The sequence below is a fragment of the Macaca nemestrina genome, chromosome 20, assembly GCF_043159975.1.
Source record: "Macaca nemestrina isolate mMacNem1 chromosome 20, mMacNem.hap1, whole genome shotgun sequence".
Classification (NCBI taxonomy): Eukaryota; Metazoa; Chordata; class Mammalia; order Primates; family Cercopithecidae; genus Macaca; species Macaca nemestrina.
In genome coordinates, this window is record NC_092144.1 from 59171726 (window position 1) to 59194502 (window position 22777).

Consider the following 22777-nt stretch of genomic DNA (forward strand, 5'->3'; position numbering starts at 1 on the left):
TACGGAAACGATTGGCCTTCAGCTCTGTCAATCTGAAGCTGGAGGCCTCAAAGTGGTGGTGGGGGGGAGGAGGGTGGGATAAAGAGGAAAGGAGCGTGGAGGACGTGTGGTTACTCAAAGAACAGCTAAGAATTTTGCAATCAGCCTGAGCGGGGCGGTGGTGGGGCTGAGCAAAGGAGGAGGAGCCAGGAGGCATCGGGAATGGACCCAGGAGTTCCGGACACCCGTCTTCCAGCGCAGCCCCTGTCGGGGGGCGGGACCTAAAGTCCCGTCACGCCCCCACAAGATTTACATATTTATGAGGAACCATCGAGATCTTTGGAGAACCAGCTAGCCTAGAGGAGCCAGAACATCTCGCTCCTCGCGCGTTTCCGTTTCCGCTAGGACACTGGCGGTTGGTGAGCATCATGGCAACCGTGGTAAGTGTGGGTGCATGGATGGTGAGAAGCGAGCTCGCAGTCTCGAGTTTGAGAGAGGGGGATGCTGGAGGCCCTCACTCCTGGGTCTGAGGGAGGAGGGATCTGGGGGTCCAGACTCCTGGGTCTGAAGGAGGAGGAAGCTCAGCCTCCCAGATCTGGGGGACAAGGGGACATGGGGGATGGACTTTCTGGATCTGAGGGAAGGAGGGAGCTGGGTACCAGGGCTCCTGGGTCTGAGGGAGTGAAATAAAGAAGGGCCTGGGATCCCGGAATCTCAGGTCTGCCCCATCATGCTATAGGAACTCCAACTTTCAAAATCCTCTTGGCGCAACGGCCGGTTCCGCAGTCCTTGGCGCCAGTGTGATGAGGAATATTGTAGGACCTTGCGCTTCGAGCCATTTCGGAGCCTTGGATTGTTAGTGGTGCTAATGGCACTTGAGTTCCAAGCTGGAAGCACAGGCGGGTACCTGTTCTGTGTGTCTGAGAGCGCGAGGGCACCTAGTGAATCTTTAGTGGGAAGAAATTGTCGAGGAACAAGAGTCTTCTTGGAGAGGACTAAAAGATTAGGGATCCAGAAATCGGTATCTTGTCATGCGACCGTTTTGGCCATTTTCATATTTCCAGTATTTCGCACGGGCTATGTCTCGGTGTAAATGCTCAATGAATTATCACTTGAATATTTGAATGAATGAATGCACATGAATGAAGTAGAGGCTAGGAAACGGCCTGGCACCTGCTCAAGAAATACCTGAATAAAGAAGTGATTTTGGCCGGGCGCGGTGGCTCAAGCCTGTAATCCCAGCACTTTGGGAGGCCCAGGCGGGCGGATCACTAGGTCAGGAGATCGAGACCATCCTGGCTAACACGGTGAAACCCTGTGTCTGCTAAAAATACAAAAAATTAGCCAGGCGTGGTGGCGGACGCCTGTAGTCCCAGCTACTTGGGAGGCTGAGGCAGGAGAATGGCGTGAACCCAGGAGGCGGAGCTTGCAGTGAACCCAGATGGTGCCACTGCACTCCAGCCTGGGCGACAAAGTGAGACTCTGTCTCCAAAAAAAAGAAAAAGGTGATGTGACTTGAACTTAGGGACTGGGCTGGGCTTCCAGGTGCCTCAGTTTCCATGATGAGCCCAGTCAAGATGGAAGAAGGGAGGGAGAGAAAGTTGCTGGTAGCTGAGGGTGAGATTTGAGTCTGTTGCTGTCACCAGGGCAAGGAGGAGGAAGAGGTGGATAGGGAAGTAGAAGAGGAAGGCTATGACCAGAACTTCCGTGGAGAAAGTATTGGAAGTATGAGGGGATGGTGGGTACTGAGTTTTGAAATGATCTTGGTTTTCATGGGGCCAGTGGGCAGCAAGGTTTTGGAGAGACTTATGGTGAAAGAGAAAGTCTTTGTAGGAGACAGTCCTTGGTAAGGGGCCTGTTTATGTTGACAGAGCTAAATTTGGGATTCCTGGATTCATGTCTTTTTTGTGGGGTGGGGATGCTTAGTCTTCTGGTTGTAGTCTGGGGGTAATGTCCTGTGTTCCTGGGTTCCAGCTTTCTATAGGAGACAGTAGGTGGGAAGGTTCACACAGTGACAGGGAAAGCTTGTGACCATTGATGGCCAGAAAGTCTAAACGATTGGCTCCAGAGGGAGGAGGCTTCCTCTGGGCTAGATAACTGCATGTCCTCTCCAGTGGAAGAAGAAGAGAAAGATCTGTGGGCTGGGCACAGTGGCTCACGCCTGTAATCCCACACTTTGGGAGGCCGAGATAGAAGGATTGCTTGAGCCCAGGAATTTAAGACAAGTCTTGGCAACATAATGAAACCCTGTCTCTACAAAAAAAAAAAAAATAAGAAAATTAGGCCGGGTGTGGTGGCTCACACCTGTAATCTTAGCACTTTGGGAGGCTGAGGCGGGCAGGTCACGAGGTCGGGAGTTCGAGAGCAGCCTGGCCAATATGGTGAAACCCCATCTCTACTAAAAATACAAAAAAAAATTAGCCGGGCGTGGTGGCACATGCCTGTAGTCCCAGCTACTCTGGAGGCTGAGGCAGGAGAATTGCTTGAACCCGAGAGGCAAAGGTTGCAGTGAGCCAAGATCGTGCCACTGGGTCGACCCAGCCTGGGTAACAAAGTGAGGCTCTGTCTCAAAAAAAAAAAAAAAAAAAAAAAAGAAAGAAAAAAGAAAATTAGCCAAGTGTGGTGGGACTCACCTGTAGTCCTAACTACTTGGGAGGCTGAGGTGGGAGGATTCCTTGAGCCTGGGAGGTGGAGGCCACAGCAGTCCAGCCTGGGTGACAGAATGTGATCTTGTCTCAAAAAAAACAAAAACAAAAAGAAACCCCACACAAACCTGTGGGAAGGAAGGAGAGTTGGGGATAGGTGGCCTAGGTTAGCGTACTGGCTTCTTAGGCTTCCTTTTCCTTATTAGAAATTATGAACTATTTCTCAGGAGGCTGAGGCAGGAGAATAGCGTAAACCTGGGAGGCGGATCTTGCAGTGAGCTGAGATCCAGCCACTGCACTCCAGCCTGGGCGACAGAGCGAGACTCCGTCTCAAAAAAAAAAAAAAAAAAAAAGAAAGAAAGAAAGAAATTATGAACTATTCCGAAGTGTCAGAAAATAATGTAACAGACACGCAAAGATCCAGCATCCAGGATTGTTTTTTTGTTTTGCTTTTTTTCAAGACAGAGTCTCACTCTGTCTCGCAGGTGTAGTGCAGTGGTGTGATCTTGGCTCCCTGCAGCCTCTGCCTCCCAGGTTTAAATGATCCTCCTGCCTCAGCCTCCTGACTAGCTGGGACTACAGGTGCACCACGCCCAGCTAATTTTTGTATCTGTGTGTGTGTGTGCACGTGTGTGTTAGTGATAGGGTCTTGCTCTGTTGCCCAGTCTGGAGTGTAGCGGTACGATCTGTGCTCACTACAACCTCCGCCTCCTGGGTTCAAGCAATTCTCCTGCCTCAGCCTCCCAAATAGCTGGGATTACAGGCATCCGCTACCACGCCTGGCTAATTTTTTGTATTTTTAGTGTAGACTGGGTTTCACCATATTGCCCAGACTGGTCTCGAACTCCTGACCTCAAGTGATCCACCTGCCTTGACCTCCCAAAGTGCTGGGATTACAGGTGTGAGCCACCGCGCCTGGCCTAATTTTTGTATTTTTGGTAGAGACAGGGTTTCACCATGTTGGCCAGGCTGGTCTTGAACCCCTGACCTCAAGTGATTTGCCTGCCTCAGCCTTCCAAAGTGCTGGTATTACAGGTGGGAGCCACTATGCCCAGCCTGTTTTTTTTTTTCTTAATAGCTTTATTGAGATAGAATTCACATACTACATAATTCACCCATTTAAAGTATACAGCTCAGTGTTTTCTAGCATATTCACAGTTGTGCAGCCATTTCCACAGTCAATTTTAGAACATTGTCATCACCCCAAAAAGAAACGCCATGCTACTTACCTGTCACCGCTAATCCTCCCATACCTCCCGTCTTCAGTTCTAGGCAGCCACTAGTCTTTCTCTGTATATGGTTTTGCCTATTGTGGCTACTTCATATAGCCACATACAATACATGTCTTTCGTGTGTGGCATCTTTCAGTCAGCATAACATTTTCAAAGTTCATCCACATTGTAGCATGTATTAGAACTCCATTCCTGGCCAGGAGTGGTGGCTCACACATGTAATCCCAACATGTTGGGGCGCCAAGGCTGGTGGATCACCTGAAGTCAGGAGATCAAGACCAGCCTGGCCAACATGGTGAAACCCCATCTCTACTAAAAAATACAACAACAGGCCGGGCGCGGTGGCTCAAGCCTGTAATCCCAGCACTTTGGGAGGCCGAGACGGGCGGATCACGAGGTCAGGAGATCGAGACCATCCTGGCTAACCCGGTGAAACCCCGTCTCTACTAAAAAGTACAAAAAACCAGCCGGGCGAGGTGGCGGGCGCCTGTAGTCCCAGCTACTCGGGAGGCTGAGGCAGGAGAATGGCGTAAACCCAGGAGGCGGAGCTTGTAGTGAGCTGAGATCCGGCCACTGCACTCCAGCCTGGGCGACAGAGCGAGACTCCGTCTCAAAAAAAAAAAAAAAAAAATACAACAACAACAAAAAAATTAGCCAGACGTGGTGGCAGGCGCCTGTAATCCCAGCTACTCGGGAGGCTGAGGCAGGAGAATCGCTTGAACCTAGGAAGCGGAGTTGGTAGTGAGCCAAGATTGTGCCATTGCACTCCAGCCTGGGTGATAGAGTGAGACTCTGTCTCAAAAAAAAAAAAAAAAAAAAAAGAACTCCATTCCTTTTTATGACTGAATAATATTCCGTTGCACAAATAGACCACGTTTTAGTTCGCCATTCATCAGCTGATGGACATGTGGGTTGTTTCTACCTTTTGGCTGTTGTGAATAGTGCTGCTGTGAATACTCGTGTCCATGTTTTGTGTGGACCTCCAGCGGGGCTCCTGAATTGTCCCAGGTGGTGTTTACTCACCTCCCTCCCCCATGTGAGAAGGCGTGGTAGCTGGCTTCTCTCTTTGGAGAACTGTCAACATGGGAGGCCTCAGTATATTCTTGTTGAATGAGCTCAACACTTTAGAGTATCACTTATGCAAACCACAGACATTGAGTCCCGAGGTGAACAAGAGAGACACAGGCTGTGCCCTTCATGGGACGCATGTCCACTGGAGCTGAGAATGCTGATCCATCCATCTCCCTTAGGAATGTGAGATCACACAGGGAGATTCAGACTTTCAACTGTCTGAATGTCTAGAGGTCCTAGAACTAGCGTGGCAGGAGTGGTGGTCAGAAAGGGCCTCCCCTAGGGGGCAGCACTTGATCTAATTCAGTGAGAAAGCAGGGAGAGCAGTCTGGACTCGGGCCAGCATGTGCCAGGCCTGGTGGTTGAGAACTGGGGCCGCCTGGTACAAGGGATGCTGGGAAATTAGCCGGGGCCAGACCATGTCCAGCTTCATGCCTGCTCCTCATTGGTGTCTGTCCTTATGGAGCTCACAGTTATTAGAAATGGGGAGGACTTGTCAGGGCACGGTGGTTCACACCTGTAATCCCAGCACTTTGGGAGGACGTGGCGGGCAGATCACTTGAGGTCAGGAGTTCGAGACCAGCCTGGCCAACATGGTGAAACCCCATCTCTATTAAAAATACAAGAAAAATTAGCCAGGTGTGGTGGTGTGCACCGGTAGTCCCAGCTACTCAGGAGGCTGAGGCAGGAGAATCGCTTAAACCCAGGAGGTGGAGGTTGCAGTGAGCTGAGATTGGGCCACTGCACTCCAACCTGGGTGACAGAGCAGACTCCATCTCAAAAAATAAAATAAAATAAAGAAATAGGGAGGACTTGGACAGGCATAGTGGCTCATGCCCGTAATCCCAGCCCTCTGGGAAGCCAAGGCTGGCATATCACTTTAGGCCAGGAGTTTGAGACCAGCCTGGCCAACATGGCAAAAACCCACCTCTACTAAAAATACAAAAATTAGCCAGGTGTGTTGACATGCACCTGTAATCCCAGCTACTCAGGAGGCTGAGGCAGAGAACTGCTTGAACCCAGGAGATGGAGGTTGCAGTGAGCCGAGATTGGGCCACTGCACTCCAGCCTGGGTGACAGAGTGAGACTTTGTCTCAAAAAAAAAAAAAAAAAAAAGGAAGAAAGAAACAGGGAGGACTTAATTCTTTCACCAAATAACCAAATACGTGCTGGACCCTGAGGACCGAGCTGTGGATGAGACAGACAGTCCTTGTCTTCCTGGGGCTCCACCAAGCAGCCATTAGGCTGTAACAGGCAAGAGGGGTGGGGGTGGCTGGCGCCTGACCCGTCGCCTACCTGTGAGGGGAAGGAGTGGAAAGGACCATCTCATGGGAGGGACAGAGGAGCGGTTGGTGAAAGCTGGGACCACACTAGTCCTCTGACACATCTTCTTGCACCCCCAGACAGCCACAACCAAAGTCCCGGAGATCCGTGATGTGACAAGGATTGAGCGAATCGGTGAGTGAGTTGGGTCAGGAATAGGAGCTAAGCCCTGCCTGCCATATGCCCTGATTGAGCAAACCTATTGAGGACCCCTAAGATGGAGAGGGAGGTGGCCTGCACACCAACTGCCCCCCACTACTGTTCCCCCACTCCCTCTGTCTACTGGGGGAGGAGGAGCCTCAGTTCCAGAGGTGGGTCAGATGATGCAGTGGGGACCAGGCTGCTAGCTTGGCTATCCTGGTGGGGTTCCCGGGGGTATTTGCCTGGAGGTCATAGCTATTTACTGGGTGCTTTACTGGGTTTGGCCTCGTATACCCAGTACACACTGTGGGGTGAGTTCCCTGAGGGCAGACACCGGGTCTGTCTCGTTCCTAGCTGTGTCCCTAGCACAGGACCTGACAGAGCAGATGATCAAGAGATAACCATTGAATGCATGAGTTTGCGTCCTGTGGAACCCTTGCAGTAACCCCATGAGGTGCATATTACAACTGTTAGCTGACGGAACTGAATTTTCAGAACAGCGGAATCACTGGCCCCGGCTCACAGAGCAGGAAGTTGAGGCGCAGTGAGGCCAGCAGGGTGCGCTCTCACAAAGAGCTTTACCGGCAGGGGAGAGACCACATTCATTCATGCAGCAGACTCACTCATCCAGGGCCTCCCATTCATGCAGCAGACTCACTCATCCAGGGCCTCCGAGAAAGGCAGTAAGGGCTCCTGGCTGTGAACATGGGTTTTAGAAGCCCAGTGCTGGATTCCTGAAGCTTAGCTCTGCCACTTTTCCACCATGTGGCCAGGGACTAGTTCCTCTCTGTGCCTCAGTTTCCTAGTCTGCAAGATCATTCACCTCATCAGTTAATGTAAGATTCAATAAAGTAGTTGACAGAAAACACTTCGGGGCTGTGCGCCAACACTGTTTCATCTATTAAAAGTGCCAGGGTGCTGAGCACAGTGGCTCACGCCTGTAATTCCAGCACTTTGGGAGGCCGAGACCAGTGGATCACCTGAGGTCAGGAGTTTGAGACCAGCCTAGCCAACATGGTGAAACCTCGTCTCTATTAAAAATATGAACATTTGCTGGGCGTGGTGGTACACACCTGTAATCCCAGCTGCTCAGAGGCTGAGGCAGGAGAATCCCTTGAACTGGGAGACGGAGGTTGCAGTGAGCCAAGATCATGCCATTGCATTCCAGCCTGGGTGACAAGAGTGAAACTCTGTCTCTAAATAAATAAATAAAAGTGCTGAGGCTGAGTGTGGTGGCTCACACCTGTAATCCCAGCACTTTGGGAGGCCAAGGCAGATGGATCACCTGAAGTCAGGAGTTTGAGACCAGCCTGGCCAACATGGTGAAACCCCGTCTCTACTAAAAATACAAAACTTAGCCAGGTATGGTAGTGCATGCCTGTAATCCCAGCTACTAGGGAGGATGGCTTGAACCTGGGAGGCAGAGGTTGCAGTGAGCCAATACTGTGCCACTGCACTCCAGCTTAGGTGACAAAGTGAGACTCCATCTCAAAAACAAACAAAAAGTGCCAAGTATGGCCGGGCACGATGGGTCATGCCTGTAATCCCAACACTTTTAGAGGCGGAGGCAGGAGGACTGCTTGAATCAGGAGTTTAAGACCAGCCTGACTCACATAGTCACGTGACCCTGTCTCTAAAAATAAAATAAAATAAAAAAATTAGCTGACGGTGGTGGTGCATGCCTGAGTCCCAGCTACTTGCGAGAACTGCTTGAACCAAGGAGGTTCAGGCTGTTGTGAGATGTGACTGCACCACCGCACTGCAGCCTGGGTGACAAAGTGAGATCCTCTCTCGGAAAAAAACAATAAAAAATTTTAAAAATTGGCCGGGCGCAGTGGCTCAAGCCTGTAATCCCAGCACTTTGGGAGGCCGAGACGGGCGGATCGCGAGGTCAGGAGATCGAGACCATCCTGGCTAACACGGTGAAACCCCGTCTCTACTAAAAAATACAAAAAACTAGCCGGGTGAGGTGGCGGGCGCCTGTAGTCCCAGCTACTCTGGAGGCTGAGGCAGGAGAATGACGTAAACCTGGGAGGCGGAGCTTGCAGTGAGCTGAGATCCGGCCACTGCACTCCAGCCTGGGCGACAGAGCGAGACTCCGTTTCAAAAAAAAAAAAAAAAAAAAAAAATTTTTTAAATTAAAAAAAAAGAAAAGAACAGCCAAGCACTGCCTGGGAGCTGAGGACCCAGTAGAGACTAGCTGCACCCAGGAGCCACCCTTGGGGTGCTCATAGTCAAGCACTGGTGTCAGCAAATCTTCCTTAAAGTGTCAGATGGTAAATCTTTCCTTGTTGAAACTACTCAACTCTCCTCTTGCAGTGCGAAGGCAGCCCCAGACAGTATATAAATGAAATGGCATGGCAGTGTTCCAATACAAAGATTTTTTGGTTGGCTTTTTTTTGTTTTGTTTTGTTTTGTTTTGTTTTTGAGATGGAGTCTCACTGTGTTGCCCGGGCTGGAGTGCAGTGGGGCGATCTCAGCTCACTACAACCTCCACCTCCCAGGTTTAAGCGACTCTAGTGCCTCAGCCTCCCAAGTACCTGAGACTACAGGTGCATGCCACCATGCCAGGCTAATTTTTGCATTTTTTAGTAGAGATGGAGTTTCACCATGTTGACCAGGCTAGTCTCAAACTCCTGACCTCAGGTGATCTGCTTGCCTCTGCCTCCCAAAGTGCTGGAATGATAGGCATGAGCCACCACGCCCAGCTCCAGTAAAATTTTATTTGCAAAAACAGGTGGCTGACCTGCAGGCTGAGGTTTGCTTAACCCTCATCTAATGTAAAGCATTGGAATCCCATCTTCCCCTCTCGCTGGCTGTGTGGCTGGGGCTTGGGACCTAACCTCTCTGAGCTCCCTCCCCATTCATATCAATAGGTCCTGGGACTCTTGCCATTTTGATACCCAGAAGTGCTTTCAGGGTGATAGCAGCCAGGACTCTTGTTTCATTTTATTTTGTTTTATTGAAACAAGTCTTGCTCTGTCGCCCAGGCTGGAGTGCAGTGGCACAATCTCAGCTCACTGCAACCTCTGCCTCCCAGGTTCAAGCAATTCCCCTGCCTCAACCTTCTGAGAAGCTGGGATTATAGTCATCTGCCACCACGCCTGGCTAATTTTTGTATTTTTAAGAGAGACGGAGTTTCACCATGTTGGCCAGGCTGGTCTTGAACTCCTGACCTCCAGTGATCTGCCTGCCTTGGCCTCCCAAAGTGCTGGGATTACAGGCGTGAGCCACCACCCCCAGCGCCGGCCAGGGCTCTTTTTTTGCAGTTATATGGAATAAACTGTGGGTGCTGTGTAAGCCATAAACACGAAGTAATTGTGATCATTAGCCCTTATGGTTAGTTCTTGGTATGATTATGTGCTTAATCAGGTCTCAGTGACTTTCGTTTAACTAGAATGCATCCTCAGAGCAGCTCCAGTTCATTGAGCATTTACCACCTTCAGCCATCTTGCTAGGGAGGTGCCAATTTGGGATATCCTTCCCCTGTGCCCCTTCATTCCCCCAACCCCCTACTCCCTACTCCCACCCACCCCTTTGACAAAGAAGGAAACCAGGGCTGAGAGGTCAGGCCACACGTGCAGCAAGCTGGCTAGTAACTGAGCCTTTTTCTTTCCCTTCATATAGGTGCCCACTCCCACATTCGAGGACTGGGGCTGGACGATGCTTTGGAGCCTCGGCAGGTAGAGCAGAGGAGGCTGGGGTGTGAGGGCCTCTCCATGAAGGTCTTGGGTGGTGGGTACCCAGGGCCCTGGGGAGTGTGGGGACTATGTTACGGTCTTCTGGACCTTTGGCTACATATCCATAAACTTCAGCCACACGTGGATTTTCTTGGTACTAAAGAATTGGTTAGGCCGGGTGTGGTGGCTCGTGCCTGTAATCTCAGCACTTTGGGAGGTCCAGGTGGGTGGATCACCTGAGGTCAGAGTTCAAGACCAGCCTGGCCAACATGGTGAAACCCCGTCTCTACAAAAAACACAAAAATTAGCCGGACATGGTGGTGCATGCCTGTAATCCCAGCTACTCAAGAGGCTGAGGCAGGAGAATTGCTTGAACCTGGGAGGTGGAGGGTGCAGTGAGCTGAGATTGTGCCACTGCACTCCAGCCTGGGTGACATCTAAAAAAAAAAAAAAAAAGAATTGGAATTGGGTAGCAATTGCTTTGCCACCTTAAAAAAAAATTAGGCTGGGTGCAATGGCTCATGCTTGTAATCCCAATGCTTTGGGAGGCTGAGGTGGGAAGATTGCTTGAGCCTAAGAGCTTGAGGCCAGCCTGGGTAACATAGTGAGAGCCCGTCTCTACAAAAAATTTTAAAAATTAGCTGGACATGGTGGCGCACATTTGTGGTCCCAGCTACTCAAGAGGCTGAGGTGGAAGGATCTCTTGATCCCTAGAAGTCAAGGCTACAGTGAGCCGTGATCGTACCACTGTACTTCAGCCTGGGTGACACAGTGAGATCTTGTCTCCAAAAAAAAAAGTGGAGAAAGCTTTTTTTGGCTTTTCCCAGAAGTCCCGCTAGTAATGTCTGCTTCCATCTCACTAGCCAGGATGTGGTGGAAATGTAGTGGTAGGGCCGGGCGCGGTGGCTCAAGCCTGTAATCCCAGCACTTTGGGAGGCCGAGACGGGTGGATCACGAGGTCAGGAGATCGAGACCATCCTGGCTAACATGGTGAAACCCTCTCTCTACTAAAAAATACAGGCCGGGCGCGGTGGCTCAAGCCTGTAATCCCAGCACTTTGGGAGGCCGAGGCGGGCGGATCACAAGGTCAGGAGATCGAGACCACAGTGAAACCCCGTCTCTACTAAAAATACAAAAAATTAGCCGGGCGCGGTGGCGGGCGCCTGTAGTCCTAGCTACTCAGGAGGCTGAGGCAGGAGAATGGCGTGAACCCAGGAGGCGGAGTTTGCAGTGAGCCGAGATCGCGCCTCTGCACTCCAGCCTGGGCAACAGCGTGAGACTCCGTCTCAAAAAAAAAAAAAAAAAAAATACAAAAAACTAGCCGGGCGAGGTGGTGGGCGCCTGTAGTCCCAGCTACTCGGGAGGCTAAGGCAGGAGAATGGTGTAAACCTGGGTGGCGGAGCTTGCAGTGAGCTGAGATCCAGCCACTGCACTCCAGCCTGGGCGACAGAGCGAGATTCCGTCTCAAACAAACAAACAAACAAAAAACAAAAACAAACAAACAAAAAGAAATGCAGTGGTAGCCCCGTAGGAAATCACCTCATGTGCTGCCTCCCACCCACAGGCTTCGCAGGGCATGGTGGGTCAGCTGGCGGCACGGCGGGCAGCTGGAGTGGTGCTGGAGATGATCCGGGAAGGGAAGATTGCTGGGCGGGCAGTCCTCATTGCTGGCCAGCCAGGCACAGGGAAGACGGCCATCGCCATGGGTAAGAAACCTCCCAGGGCAGGAACTCTCCTGGTCCCTGGTAAATAACTCCTCCTGTGTGAGTCAGGGTCAGGATCAGCTGCATTTAACAGGTGACCCAAAGTGGCGGTGGCTTAAACACTCAGAATTCATTCTCGGCCGTGGAAGAATCTAGAGGTAGGCCATTTGGGGCTTATTAAGTAGTGCCAGGAAGTCTTCCGTCTTCCTGCCTCATCATCCTCTGCACTTGGTTCCAGTGTCAAGAGGACGTCGTGTTCCAAGAGGGCTGCCGGAGCTCCAGCCTTCGCATTCATAATCCAGGCAGCAGGAAGAAAAGAGTTAGCATGAGGGTGAACCCCCTCCGGTTGGCTTCCTTTAAGCAGTCATCTTGGAAATCCTCCATGCTTCTGCTTATATCTCATTGACTAGAATTTAATCATATGATCACACTCTGCTTCTGGGGAGGCTGGGACATTAGATGTTTGTTTAAATTTCATAATTTGGACCATTTTTGCCTTAAGAAAATGAGGATTCTTCTGTTGGACAACAGGTTGTAAAAATAAGAAATTTTTAAAAAGAAAATAGGAAAGAAAATGAGGGTTCTGGAACTAAAGAGGAAGGGGAAGGTGGGTATTGAGGAGTCACCCAGCATCTCTGTTGCAGTCCACTAGTGATTTATGATTTTTTCACTCCCAGCTGTTCTTCTTCTTCCTTGTTGAACTCCTGTTTATCCTTCAAAACCCTACTTCAGCATCTCTGCCTCACTGAAGCTTTTCCTAACCCACTGCTCTTCCCACTCACTCCCACCTCTGTGCTGAGGATGGGGCCAGGCAGGGAGAATCTGAGTAACAGCCAGGTCTTCAGTGAAGATAAAGCAATGCCTGTTGGGGTGCCAGGCCTTGCACTGGACACTGGGGACCCATAGATGCGTTAGACCAAGGCCTGACTTCAAAGAGCTCCTGGTCTGGAGGAGGTGGTCATGGACACGATCCCTTCCAAGGTGACATGTGTTACAGCGGAGGTAGCATGTGACAGAGGAGGCGCCTGACCTTAGTAGGAAAACGGGGCATGTGGTGGCATTTGTCGGTAGAGGCTTCCAAAGAAGTGGATACATGAGCTAAGCCTAGTAGGATGGCCAGGAGGCTCCTGGGCAGACACTGGGGACAGCATGTCCAGGCCCAGAATGTGGCACACACAGTGCCTTCCTTCCCTCCATCCTTTCTCCTTTCCTCTTCCTTTTTTTTTTTTTTTTTTTTTTGAGACAAGAGTTTCACTCTGTTGCTCAGGCTAGAGTGCAGTGGTGTGATCTTCGCTCATTGCAACCTCTGCCTCCCGGGTTCAAGTGATCCTCCTGCCTCAGCCTTCCAAGCAGCTGGGATTACAGATGTGTGCCACCACGCCCAACTAATTTTTGTATTTTTAGTAGAAATGGGATTTCACCCTGTTGGCCAGGCTGGTCCCGAACTCCTGACCTCAGGTGTTTCCCCTGCCTGCCTCGGCCTCCCAAAGTGTTGGAATTACAGGCGTGAGCCTGTAGACTTTATTTTTTAGGCATGTTGTGACCGTGCCTGGCCTCGCCTTTCCTCTTCTTGTGTCTCCCAGGCAAAGCCTCCTGCAGACCAAACCCTGTGCTGGGCAGCACTGGGGTGAGGCTGGCCTCGCCCTGAGGGGGACGCTCCTTAGTCTAGTGAAGGAGGCAGAGAGGACCCCTGGTGTCCCCAGGTGGCATGGGTCATGCTCGTCCACTCAGTCCTCAGCAGATACTTGCTGAGTTCTGTGCTGAGGGCCATTGTGCATCCGCAAAGGGGACCAAGAAGAGGTGCCACTTGACACTGGGCAGGAGGGTGTGGCAACAGCCTGTCTGTAAGGGCATGCCCCACATTGGGCCAAACCTTGTGGCCAGGAAGCTGGAGGGAAAGGTCTGGCGCTCAGAGCCATTGCTGGAGACAGCCTTGCTTCCTGCCAGCCACCCCAGGCCACAGGCGGTCAAGCGCCCTGCCCTGTGCCGGTTTCAGGCTGTGCAACCATGTTACCGCTGAGCACCAGTGCCTGCCTGCCTGCCTGCCCATAGTTGCTCCTAGGCAGGGTGTCATGCCATGCCGGCACCTATTCTGTTATCAGCCCCATCAGACCGAGGGGGAAACAGACTCGGGGAGCCGTCCAGATCACACGGTGCCGACTGCACTAAGTGGTGGATCTGGGATCAGAACCCAGGCAATCTGCCTTCATCACTTGTAACTATTGTGGCAGCCCCTTGGCCTTCGTCCCTGCTCCCCATCGCCCAGCTCTGAGGCTAAACAGCTCATAGAGGCTGGGAGACTGAGGTGTGGCGAGGTTCTAGGGTGTACACTCTGGGCAATGTGGGATTCTAAGCCAGGCCTGCCAGAGCAACCTGCCCTCCCTGGCTTCTCGTTCACTGTCTGCCTCATGGCTAAACCCCTCTCTCCAGTTCCCCCTCCCCAGGGCTCTGCTCAGGTCAGAGCCCAGTCCTTACATGTAGGATGGCACTGAACCCTCTTTCCTGGGGTGGGAGAAGAGCTAGTTTGCCACAGAGCAGGTGTCGGGGACCTAGGGCCAGAGCGGCTTCACCTACCCGGACTGCCTCCTCCCCAGGCATGGCGCAGGCCCTGGGTCCTGACACACCATTCACAGCCATCGCCGGCAGTGAAATCTTCTCCCTGGAGATGAGCAAGACTGAGGCGCTAACGCAGGCCTTCCGGCGGTCCATCGGCGTTCGCATCAAGTAAGCAGGCGACCCGAGGCGGGTGCCAGTCCCCAGAGCCTGGGAGCAACTCCACGCCCCGGGCGGCTTGTCCTTTGTTCTGGAGCTCGGGGAAAGTTGTGATTCCCGAGGGCGCAGGTGTCAGGCTGTCTCCTCAGATCTGCTCTCTGGCTAGGGAGGAGACGGAGATCATCGAAGGGGAGGTGGTGGAGATCCAGATTGATCGACCGGCAACAGGAACGGTGAGTCTGTGTGAGTCTGTACCCTGCTGAGGCCACCTCCAGCGCCAGGGCTGGAGACAGTAGGTGTCAGGTGTGCACGGAGGTCAGAATCCCATGGAATGTTCTAGCTGCAGACTAGAGCCCAAAGTGCTGGGATTACAGGCGTGAGCCACCGTACCTGGCCTTTTTCTTTCCTTTTTTTTTTCAATTTCTGTTTTCTCCTTTTTGCATAGCTGTGTTTTCTGATTTTGTGATCAACAAAAACAGCTTTTATTTGGGTATAAAATAGGAATGTCAAAGTGTGACCTTTGGCAATTTTGCAGGACTTTGGGCCTATGTTGTTTATAATAGACTTTATTATTTATTTATTTTGAGACAGCATCTCGTTGCCCAGGCTGGAGTGCAGTGGCGTGATCTCGGCTCACTGCAAGCTCTGCCTCCTGGGTTCATGCCACTCTCCCGCCTCAGCCTCCCGAGTAGCTGGACGGACTACAGGTGCCCGCCACCATGCCTGGCTAATTTTTTGGTTTTTTTAGTAGAGACGGGGTTTCACCGTGTTAGCCAGGCTGGTCTCAATCTCCTGACCTCGTGATCCACCCGCCTCGGCCTTCCAAAGTGCTGGGATTACAGGTGTGAGCCACTGCACCCGGCCAATAGACTTTATTTTTTAGGCATGTTTTTTGTTTACTATTTTGATTAAGAGTTTTATTGAGTTTTGGCCGGGTGTTGTGGCTCACACCTATAATCCCAGCACTTTGGGAGGCTGAGGTGCGCGGATCACTTGAGGTCAGGAGTTCAAAACCAGCCTGGCCGACATGGTGAAACCCCTTCTCTACTAAAAATACAAAATGGCCAGGCGCGGTGGCTCACGCCTGTAATCCTAGCACTTTGGAGGCTGAGGCAAGCGGATCACCTGAGGTCAGTAGTTCAAGACCAGCCTGACCAACATAGTGAAACCTTGTCTCTACTAAAAATACAAAAAATTAGCTGGGCATGGTGGTGGGCGCCTGTAATCCCAGCTACTCAGGAGGCTAAGGCAGGAGAATTGCTTGAATCCAGGAGGCAGAGGTTGCAGTGAGCCGAGATCGCGCCATCACACTCCAACCTGGGCAACAAGAGTGAAACTCTGTCTCAAAAAACATTAAAAATAATAAAAATACAAAACAATTAGCTGGGCATGGTGGCACACATCTGTAATCCCAGCTACTTGGGAGGCTGAGGCAGGAGAACTGCTTGAACCTGGGAGGTGGAGGTTGGAGTGAGCCGAGATTGCACCACTGCACTCCAGCCTGGGTGACAGCAAGACACCATCTCAAAAAAAAAAAAAAAAGCTTTATTGAGTTTTATTTGACATACAAAAAGCTGCACACATTCCAAGTGTCCAGTATGGTCGATTGGGACATACACGTTCACCCACAGAGCCATCACCACGTCAGACTGGTGAGCACACCATATCTGTTCCCTGAAGAGCTTCCTTGTGTCGTGCCCATTTTGAAGCTGTATAAGCAGAGGCCAGAGTACAGCCAGAAGCTTATCAACACTGGGGGCACTGGGGCAACATCAGGGCCCTCTCTGATCCCCTTCCCTGGCTTGTCCCCACTCTCAGGGCTCCAAGGTGGGCAAACTGACCCTCAAGACCACAGAGATGGAGACCATCTACGACCTGGGCACCAAGATGATTGAGTCCCTGACCAAGGACAAGGTCCAGGCTGGGTGAGCAGTCAGGGGCCATGCCAGGCAGCCAGGGGAATGGGCGAACTTGGGCCCATTCCTTTCCTTACCCCACACCCCACCCCCTGTAGGGACGTGATCACCATCGACAAGGCGACGGGCAAGATCTCGAAGCTGGGCCGCTCCTTCACACGCGCCCGTGACTACGACGCTATGGGCTCCCAGGTGCGGCCGGGACTCCTGCGATCCCCTCGCCCCCAGCACTGCGGTGTCTTCATCTCCTCCGTCACCCCCGTGACCCATGGGGCCTGGATCTTCCTGTCACCCTGACTTTTTGTCCTGGTACTCCTGGGTCTTCCCTGTAACCCTAGGACAGCTGGGTCCCTCAGCCTGGCACTGTAGCTTCACATCACCACATGTGGCCTGTGGCTTCTGAGGTCCTCCAGGAGCCCCCATGACCCTTAGCTCTCTGGAACACCCCTAGTCCTGACTACCTCCTGGCCCTGGGGTTTCCGGATGACTCCATTTAGCCTCCCAGCTCCATTTCCTGGAGCTCCAATCTCCCCCAGACAGAGGCCTTTAGGGCCCCCCTTCATGGCCTTCCCTGCCCTGTCTCCTCCCTTCTTCTCCCACCCCTGCCCCATAGACCAAGTTTGTGCAGTGCCCGGATGGGGAGCTCCAGAAACGCAAGGAGGTGGTGCACACCGTGTCCCTGCACGAGATCGATGTCATCAACTCCCGCACCCAGGGCTTCCTGGCGCTCTTCTCAGGTGAGGCCCCTCCTGCCCTGCCCTGCCCCAGGCCTGGCAGCCTCCTTCGGGCTCCCTCTGTTCCTGAGCTCCGAGTGTGGCCCACTTGCTCCACACCCTTTCCTGTAACTCTGGCCCATGGCTGCCTCTGTTCTCCACCTGCAAGTCTGCTTCGTCCCCCCACCGCTGGTGCTGTGATGGGGGTGTCGCCCTGCCCTCTCCCCATCCTGTGTTCTCTGCCTCTGTTCATCCTCTCTGGGGATGTTTCAGTCTCCTCCTCCCTCCTTGCTTTGCTCCCCTTCCTCCACCCCTGCATCATCCTCCTCTGTCTTAGTCACACTCTGGCCCTGGAACCCACCTCCTCTCTGACTTCCCTGATGCAACCTGTGCCTCACATAGGTGACACAGGGGAGATCAAGTCAGAAGTCCGCGAGCAGATCAATGCCAAGGTGGCAGAGTGGCGCGAGGAGGGCAAGGCGGAGATCATCCCTGGAGTGAGGACCCGGGACATGGCCGGGGCAGGTGGCGGGGTGGGAGTGGGCTGGGGAAGCAGGGACGTGGGTGGCGACTCTCACACACACCCCAATCCCAGGTGCTGTTCATTGATGAGGTCCACATGCTGGACATCGAGAGCTTTTCCTTCCTCAACCGGGCGCTGGAGAGTGACATGGCGCCCGTCCTGATCATGGCCACCAACCGTGGCATCACGCGGTGAGCCAGCTGCAGGGGCCTCTGGGGAAAACGGGATGCTCCGGGCAGTGGATGTGGTCAGAGGGTCCACAGGGAGCCTGTGTTGACACCTGATCAGGGAGGGACCCGTGACTGCGGTGTGCGCTCTTCCCTTACAAAAGGCGGGTGGGAGGCAGCTCTGCTCCCCGAGGAAGCCCAGAGACTGTTCTTGCCGCCTTTCTGTCTTGCTACTCCTTTGGCCCCCAAGGCTGCAGTTTTCAAACTGCGTGCGAAGCGCCCCAGGGCGCTGCAGGAAACTCACAGGAGTGCTGTGGGATGTTTTCTAATCTTGAGGGAAGCACAGTGACATCTGTTAGACACGACATAAACTACGACTGTTCAGTCACTTCGACCCAACAACTTCATTCACAGAACTCTTACTGTTGTGTTTGGCCTGAGGATGCCAGGGACAGATTCCCATGACACAGAGGGTACCATGCTCTGCTGAAGCCTGGGGACCTCGTCTCCCAGGTGTTGCCAGCACCGTGTGCGTGGGGAACTCTTAGTGTTGTGTTTGGTCTGAGGATGCCGGGGACAGATTCCTGTGACACAGAGGGTACTGTGCTGTGCTGAAGCCTGGGAACCTCGTCTCCCAGGTGTTGCCAGCACCCTATGTAGCTGGGATTATGGGCACCCGCCACCATGCCTGCTGGCTGTCTTCTCCACCTCGCCACATTTTGGCCCGCAGGAAGCAGGGGGATGTGGAGGGCAGGCAGCTCCCATAGGCTGTGATCCACAGGCTGCACCCCACCCTTGTACCCACATCCCATTGCCCGGTGCTGCTCAGGCTCAGGGCCGTACCTGGTGGCAAAGAAGGCTGGGGACTGCAGCTGTGGGCCCAGCTGAAACTGGGCGGTTGGGGTGGGCACCACAAAAGGGATGAAGCAGGCATCCTACAGAGGATGGTGGGCCGCTGTGCCTGGCTCTGTTGGCTCTTTTAACTCCTTGGATCTGCAGAAGCAGCTCAGAAGGTAGATAGCACCTCAGTGCCATTTTACAGGGCAGGACAGTGAGGCCCAGTGACTTGCCCAGGTCACAAGTCTAGAAAGTGGCAGAGCCCGAATTTGGTCTCTCGGTGGCTGGACACTGGAAGAGACCCCCAGGGCTGATGGTGTTTTCACAGAAACCGCAGGTCAGGGCCTGGGGACGGCCCGGGGCACCTCCTGTGGGAGGCAGCAGCTACCAGCAGCCCTGGTTGTTTGTAGACTCTGTATCTGAGAATCTCCTTGCTTGCTAAGATTTATTTGTAATCCGCAAGTAAATATCTGCCCTGCTTTTGGCCACAAATTCGAGTCACCTGACACCCACTTTCCTAGCTGAGTGTGAATGAGGCAACACTGGCTGCTTCCTTTAGCTCATGCTGTAAATAAGTGTCCTTGTTGTATTCTATTTAGTGCTACGTTTTCACTTTCGTTTTTTGAGACAGGGTCTTGCTCTGTTGCCCAGGCTGGAGTACAGAGGCATGATCATGGCTCACTGCAGCCTCAGTGCCTGCCACACACACATACACACACACACACACACACACCACCCCTGGGGCTCAATCAATCCTCTGGCCTCAGCCTCCTCATCAGCTGGGACCATGGGCGTGCACCACTATGCCTAGCTAATTTTTGTTTTTGTTTTGAGGCGGAGTCTAGCTCTCTTGCCAGGCTGGAGTGCAGTGGCACAATCTTGGCTCACTGCAAGCTCTGCCTCCCGGGTTCAAGCAGTTCTCCTGCCTCAGTCTCCCGAGTAGCTGGGATTGCAGACACCCCCCACCATGCCTGGCTAATTTTGGTAGTTTTAGTAGAGACGGGGTTTCACCATATTGGCCAGGCTGTTCTCGAGCTCCTGACCTCGTGATCTGCCCACCTTGGCCTCCCAAAGTGTTGGAATTACAGGGGTGAGCTACCGCGTCCGGCCTAATTCTATTTTTTTATTTTTCATTTTTTATTTTTTACTTTTGTATTTTTTTGTAGAGATGGGGTTTTGCCATGTTGCCCAGGCTGGCCTACAACTCCTGGGCTCAAGCAATCCGCCTGCCTCAGCCTCCCAAAGTATTGTCACATTTTTGTGCCTTTTTAAAGAAAAAAACTTTTTGGGGCCATTTGTTGGTGATATTGCCATTTGCAGTGTCCCCTGTGTACAGTGCTGAAGTGCTGTCTGGTATTCTGAGTGCAAGGAGGCTGTGACGCCGGACGGAGGAAATACCGTGCTACAGACGCTTTGCTGAGCCCAAGTTAGAATGCTGTTGACATGAGCTCCGTGTTAGAGAATAAACAGTGATATTACATAAACACATGAAAATAGAAACACACATAAATGAGGCCAAGTGCAGTAGCTCACTCCTGTAATCCCAACACTTTGGGAGGCTGAGGTGGGCAGATCACGAGGTCAAGAGAACGACGAGACCATCCCAGCCAACATGATGAAACCCCGTGTCTATTAAAAATAGAAAAAATTAGCTGGGCATAGTGACGTGCGCCTGTAGACCCAGCTACTTGGGAGGCTGAGGCAGGAGGATCGGTTGAACTCGGGAGGCGGAGGTTGCAGTGAGCCGAGGTCATGCCACTGCACTCCAGCCTCGCAACAGAGCGAGACTCCGTCTTAAAAAACATAACAGAGGCCGGGCGCGGTGGCTCAAGCCTGTAATCCCAGCACTTTGGGAGGCCGAGACGGGCGGATCACGAGGTCGGGAGATCGAGACCATCCTGGCTAATACGGTGAAACCCCGTCTCTACTAAAAAAATACAAAAACTAGCCGGGCGAGGTGGTGGGCGCCTGTAGTCCCAGCTACTCGGGAGGCTGAGGCCGGAGAATGGCGTGAACCCGGGAGGCGGAGCTTGCAGTGAGCTGAGATCCGGCCACTGCACTCCAGCCTGGGCGACAGAGCGAGACTCCGTCTCAAAAAAAAAAAAAAAACATAACAGAAACACACAAATGAAAACACACATAGACCCAGATTATATATATATTGATTGACGAAAATACTGTAAGTAAAGGCTCAAGAGAGCCTAACCCTGTATTCCACTAGGAGCAGTGGCTCAGGATCGGCTAATTGGAGTGTTCACGGTGACTTTCTAGAACCTCACTGCGGTGAATAAGGGGAACTGACTGTATACCCTGGTACCAGCCCTGGGCTGGCCCCGCTGCAACAGGGAACAAGACAGGTTCTGTCCCCTCCTTTGTGAAGCTTCATGTCGAGCACGGGAGTGGGACCTTGATCCAGTAATCCTCGAGGCAGAGAGCTAGCTTAAAGCAGCCCAGCTCTGCGGAAAGGTGTCCTTGGGGGACTGACACAGTTGTGGAAGGCTGCGTCATCAGGGGGTGATGTCATCATGTGACAGGAGACACGAGCTAAAGGTTAAGTGGTGTTGGGCCCACTGAGTGGGTGGTGATGGGAGGTGGGAGTGTTCCCAGCAAAGGGAATGAAAAGGGAACATCCCCCTGACAGCCCCCTCTTTCTGCCTCTTCCTCAGAATCCGGGGCACCAGCTACCAGAGCCCCCACGGCATCCCCATAGACCTGCTGGACCGGCTGCTTATCGTCTCCACCACCCCCTACAGCGAGAAAGACACGAAGCAGATCCTCCGCATCCGGTGCGGGCAGGACCAGACCGTGCGCCTGGGAGGCGGGGCTGGGGTCTACCCTGTTTGACAAATGCCGACACTGAGGTCTGGCGGACTGGCATGGTGGCTGGGCCTGCAAGAGAGAGGGCTGATCTGGCACCCAGACAGTGGCCGCCGATCCGGGAGCAGGAGCCATGGTGGGAAAGGGAGGCGAGGTACCCGTGACCGGTGTGGGGGCCAGCGCCCTGGGCGTGGTCAGGAGGCCTAGGTTTTAGATCCAGGCCAGCCCCTGTCTCCGTGGCTCTTCTAGCCTCAGCATTCTATGGTTCTAAGATGCAGGCGCCACATATTCCCAGTGGGGAAGGACCAGAGGGTTGCTGTGGCCACTTCTGCTGCAGTCAGAGGCTGGGCCCTGGCTGAGCCACCCCCGTCCCCCCCTGCTTGCAGGTGCGAGGAGGAAGATGTGGAGATGAGTGAGGACGCCTACACGGTGCTGACCCGCATCGGGCTGGAGACGTCACTGCGCTACGCCATCCAGCTCATCACGGCTGCAAGCCTGGTGTGCCGGAAACGCAAGGTCAGCCTGCCGAATTAGCCAGCAGGGCCAGATGGTGGCAGTGAGTGACGCACTGCTTCAGGGGCTGCCAGGGTTCCAATTTCAACCTAGGATGCACATTTTCAGAGGCAGGGAATTTTCATCCCTCAAGTTGTCTTCTGTATCTCCCCGCCTGGCCTACAGTAGGTGCTCAGTAAATCTCTGTTGACTGTAAGTAGATGCTGTTAGGTCCACCTTACAGATAAAGAAACTGAGGAATGAAGAGGCTGGGCCCACAACCAGGAGATGGCCAGGCAGGTTTTGAACCCAGGCGATCTGGCCCAGAATGCCCTCCCCTCACATGCCACCCTCTGCTGCCTAGAGCATGGAGGTGACATATGCTGGGGTCTGTGCCGTGAGCCTCACGGAGAGGGGCCCAACTCAGGACCCGCCCTCCCCCTCCAGGGTACAGAAGTGCAGGTGGATGACATCAAGCGGGTCTACTCACTCTTCCTGGACGAGTCCCGCTCCACGCAGTACATGAAGGAGTACCAGGACGCCTTCCTCTTCAATGAACTCAGTAAGAATCCCTACCCTGCACCTGCACTGCCAGAGCCAACCTCGGGGAGGAAGAGGGAGCTCAGCCTAGAAGGCTCAGGCCCTGCCCCCTGGGCCACACTGACCATGTGGCCTTCCTTCTCCCCACAGAAGGCGAGACCATGGACACCTCCTGAGCTGGATGTCATCCCCTGTCCCCACCCTGTTTTCTACCAGAGTTCTGACACTGTGACTTTGTATAAAATGGTTTGAAGCTGCACCCACTCTGTGTGTGGTTGCCCTGAGC

At 53.0% G+C, this 22777-nt stretch overlaps 1 protein-coding gene across 1 annotated transcript; it reads left to right on the forward strand.

Moving 5' to 3' along the window:
* The first annotated feature begins 128 nt into the window (after positions 1–128).
* On the forward strand, positions 129–22750 carry LOC105497227 (RuvB like AAA ATPase 2). The gene is made up of 15 exons (XM_011768182.3): positions 129–419; positions 6331–6385; positions 10019–10074; positions 11636–11777; positions 14369–14498; positions 14653–14719; positions 16305–16411; positions 16501–16594; positions 17016–17139; positions 17518–17612; positions 17711–17829; positions 21309–21428; positions 21846–21975; positions 22399–22513; positions 22642–22750. Exons 1-15 carry the CDS (start codon positions 408–410, stop codon positions 22665–22667), a joined length of 1392 nt encoding a protein of 463 aa, XP_011766484.1. The 5' UTR covers positions 129–407; the 3' UTR covers positions 22668–22750.
* The last annotated feature ends 27 nt before the right edge of the window (positions 22751–22777 follow it).

Excerpts from the sequence above, each read along its gene's own strand:
- LOC105497227 (XM_011768182.3), top strand. Across the intron at positions 11,778-14,368 it reads GAAGACGGCCATCGCCATGG|GCATGGCGCAGGCCCTGGGT; the intron begins GTAAGAAACCTC and ends CCTCCTCCCCAG. Across the intron at positions 21,429-21,845 it reads AAGCAGATCCTCCGCATCCG|GTGCGAGGAGGAAGATGTGG; the intron begins GTGCGGGCAGGA and ends CCCTGCTTGCAG.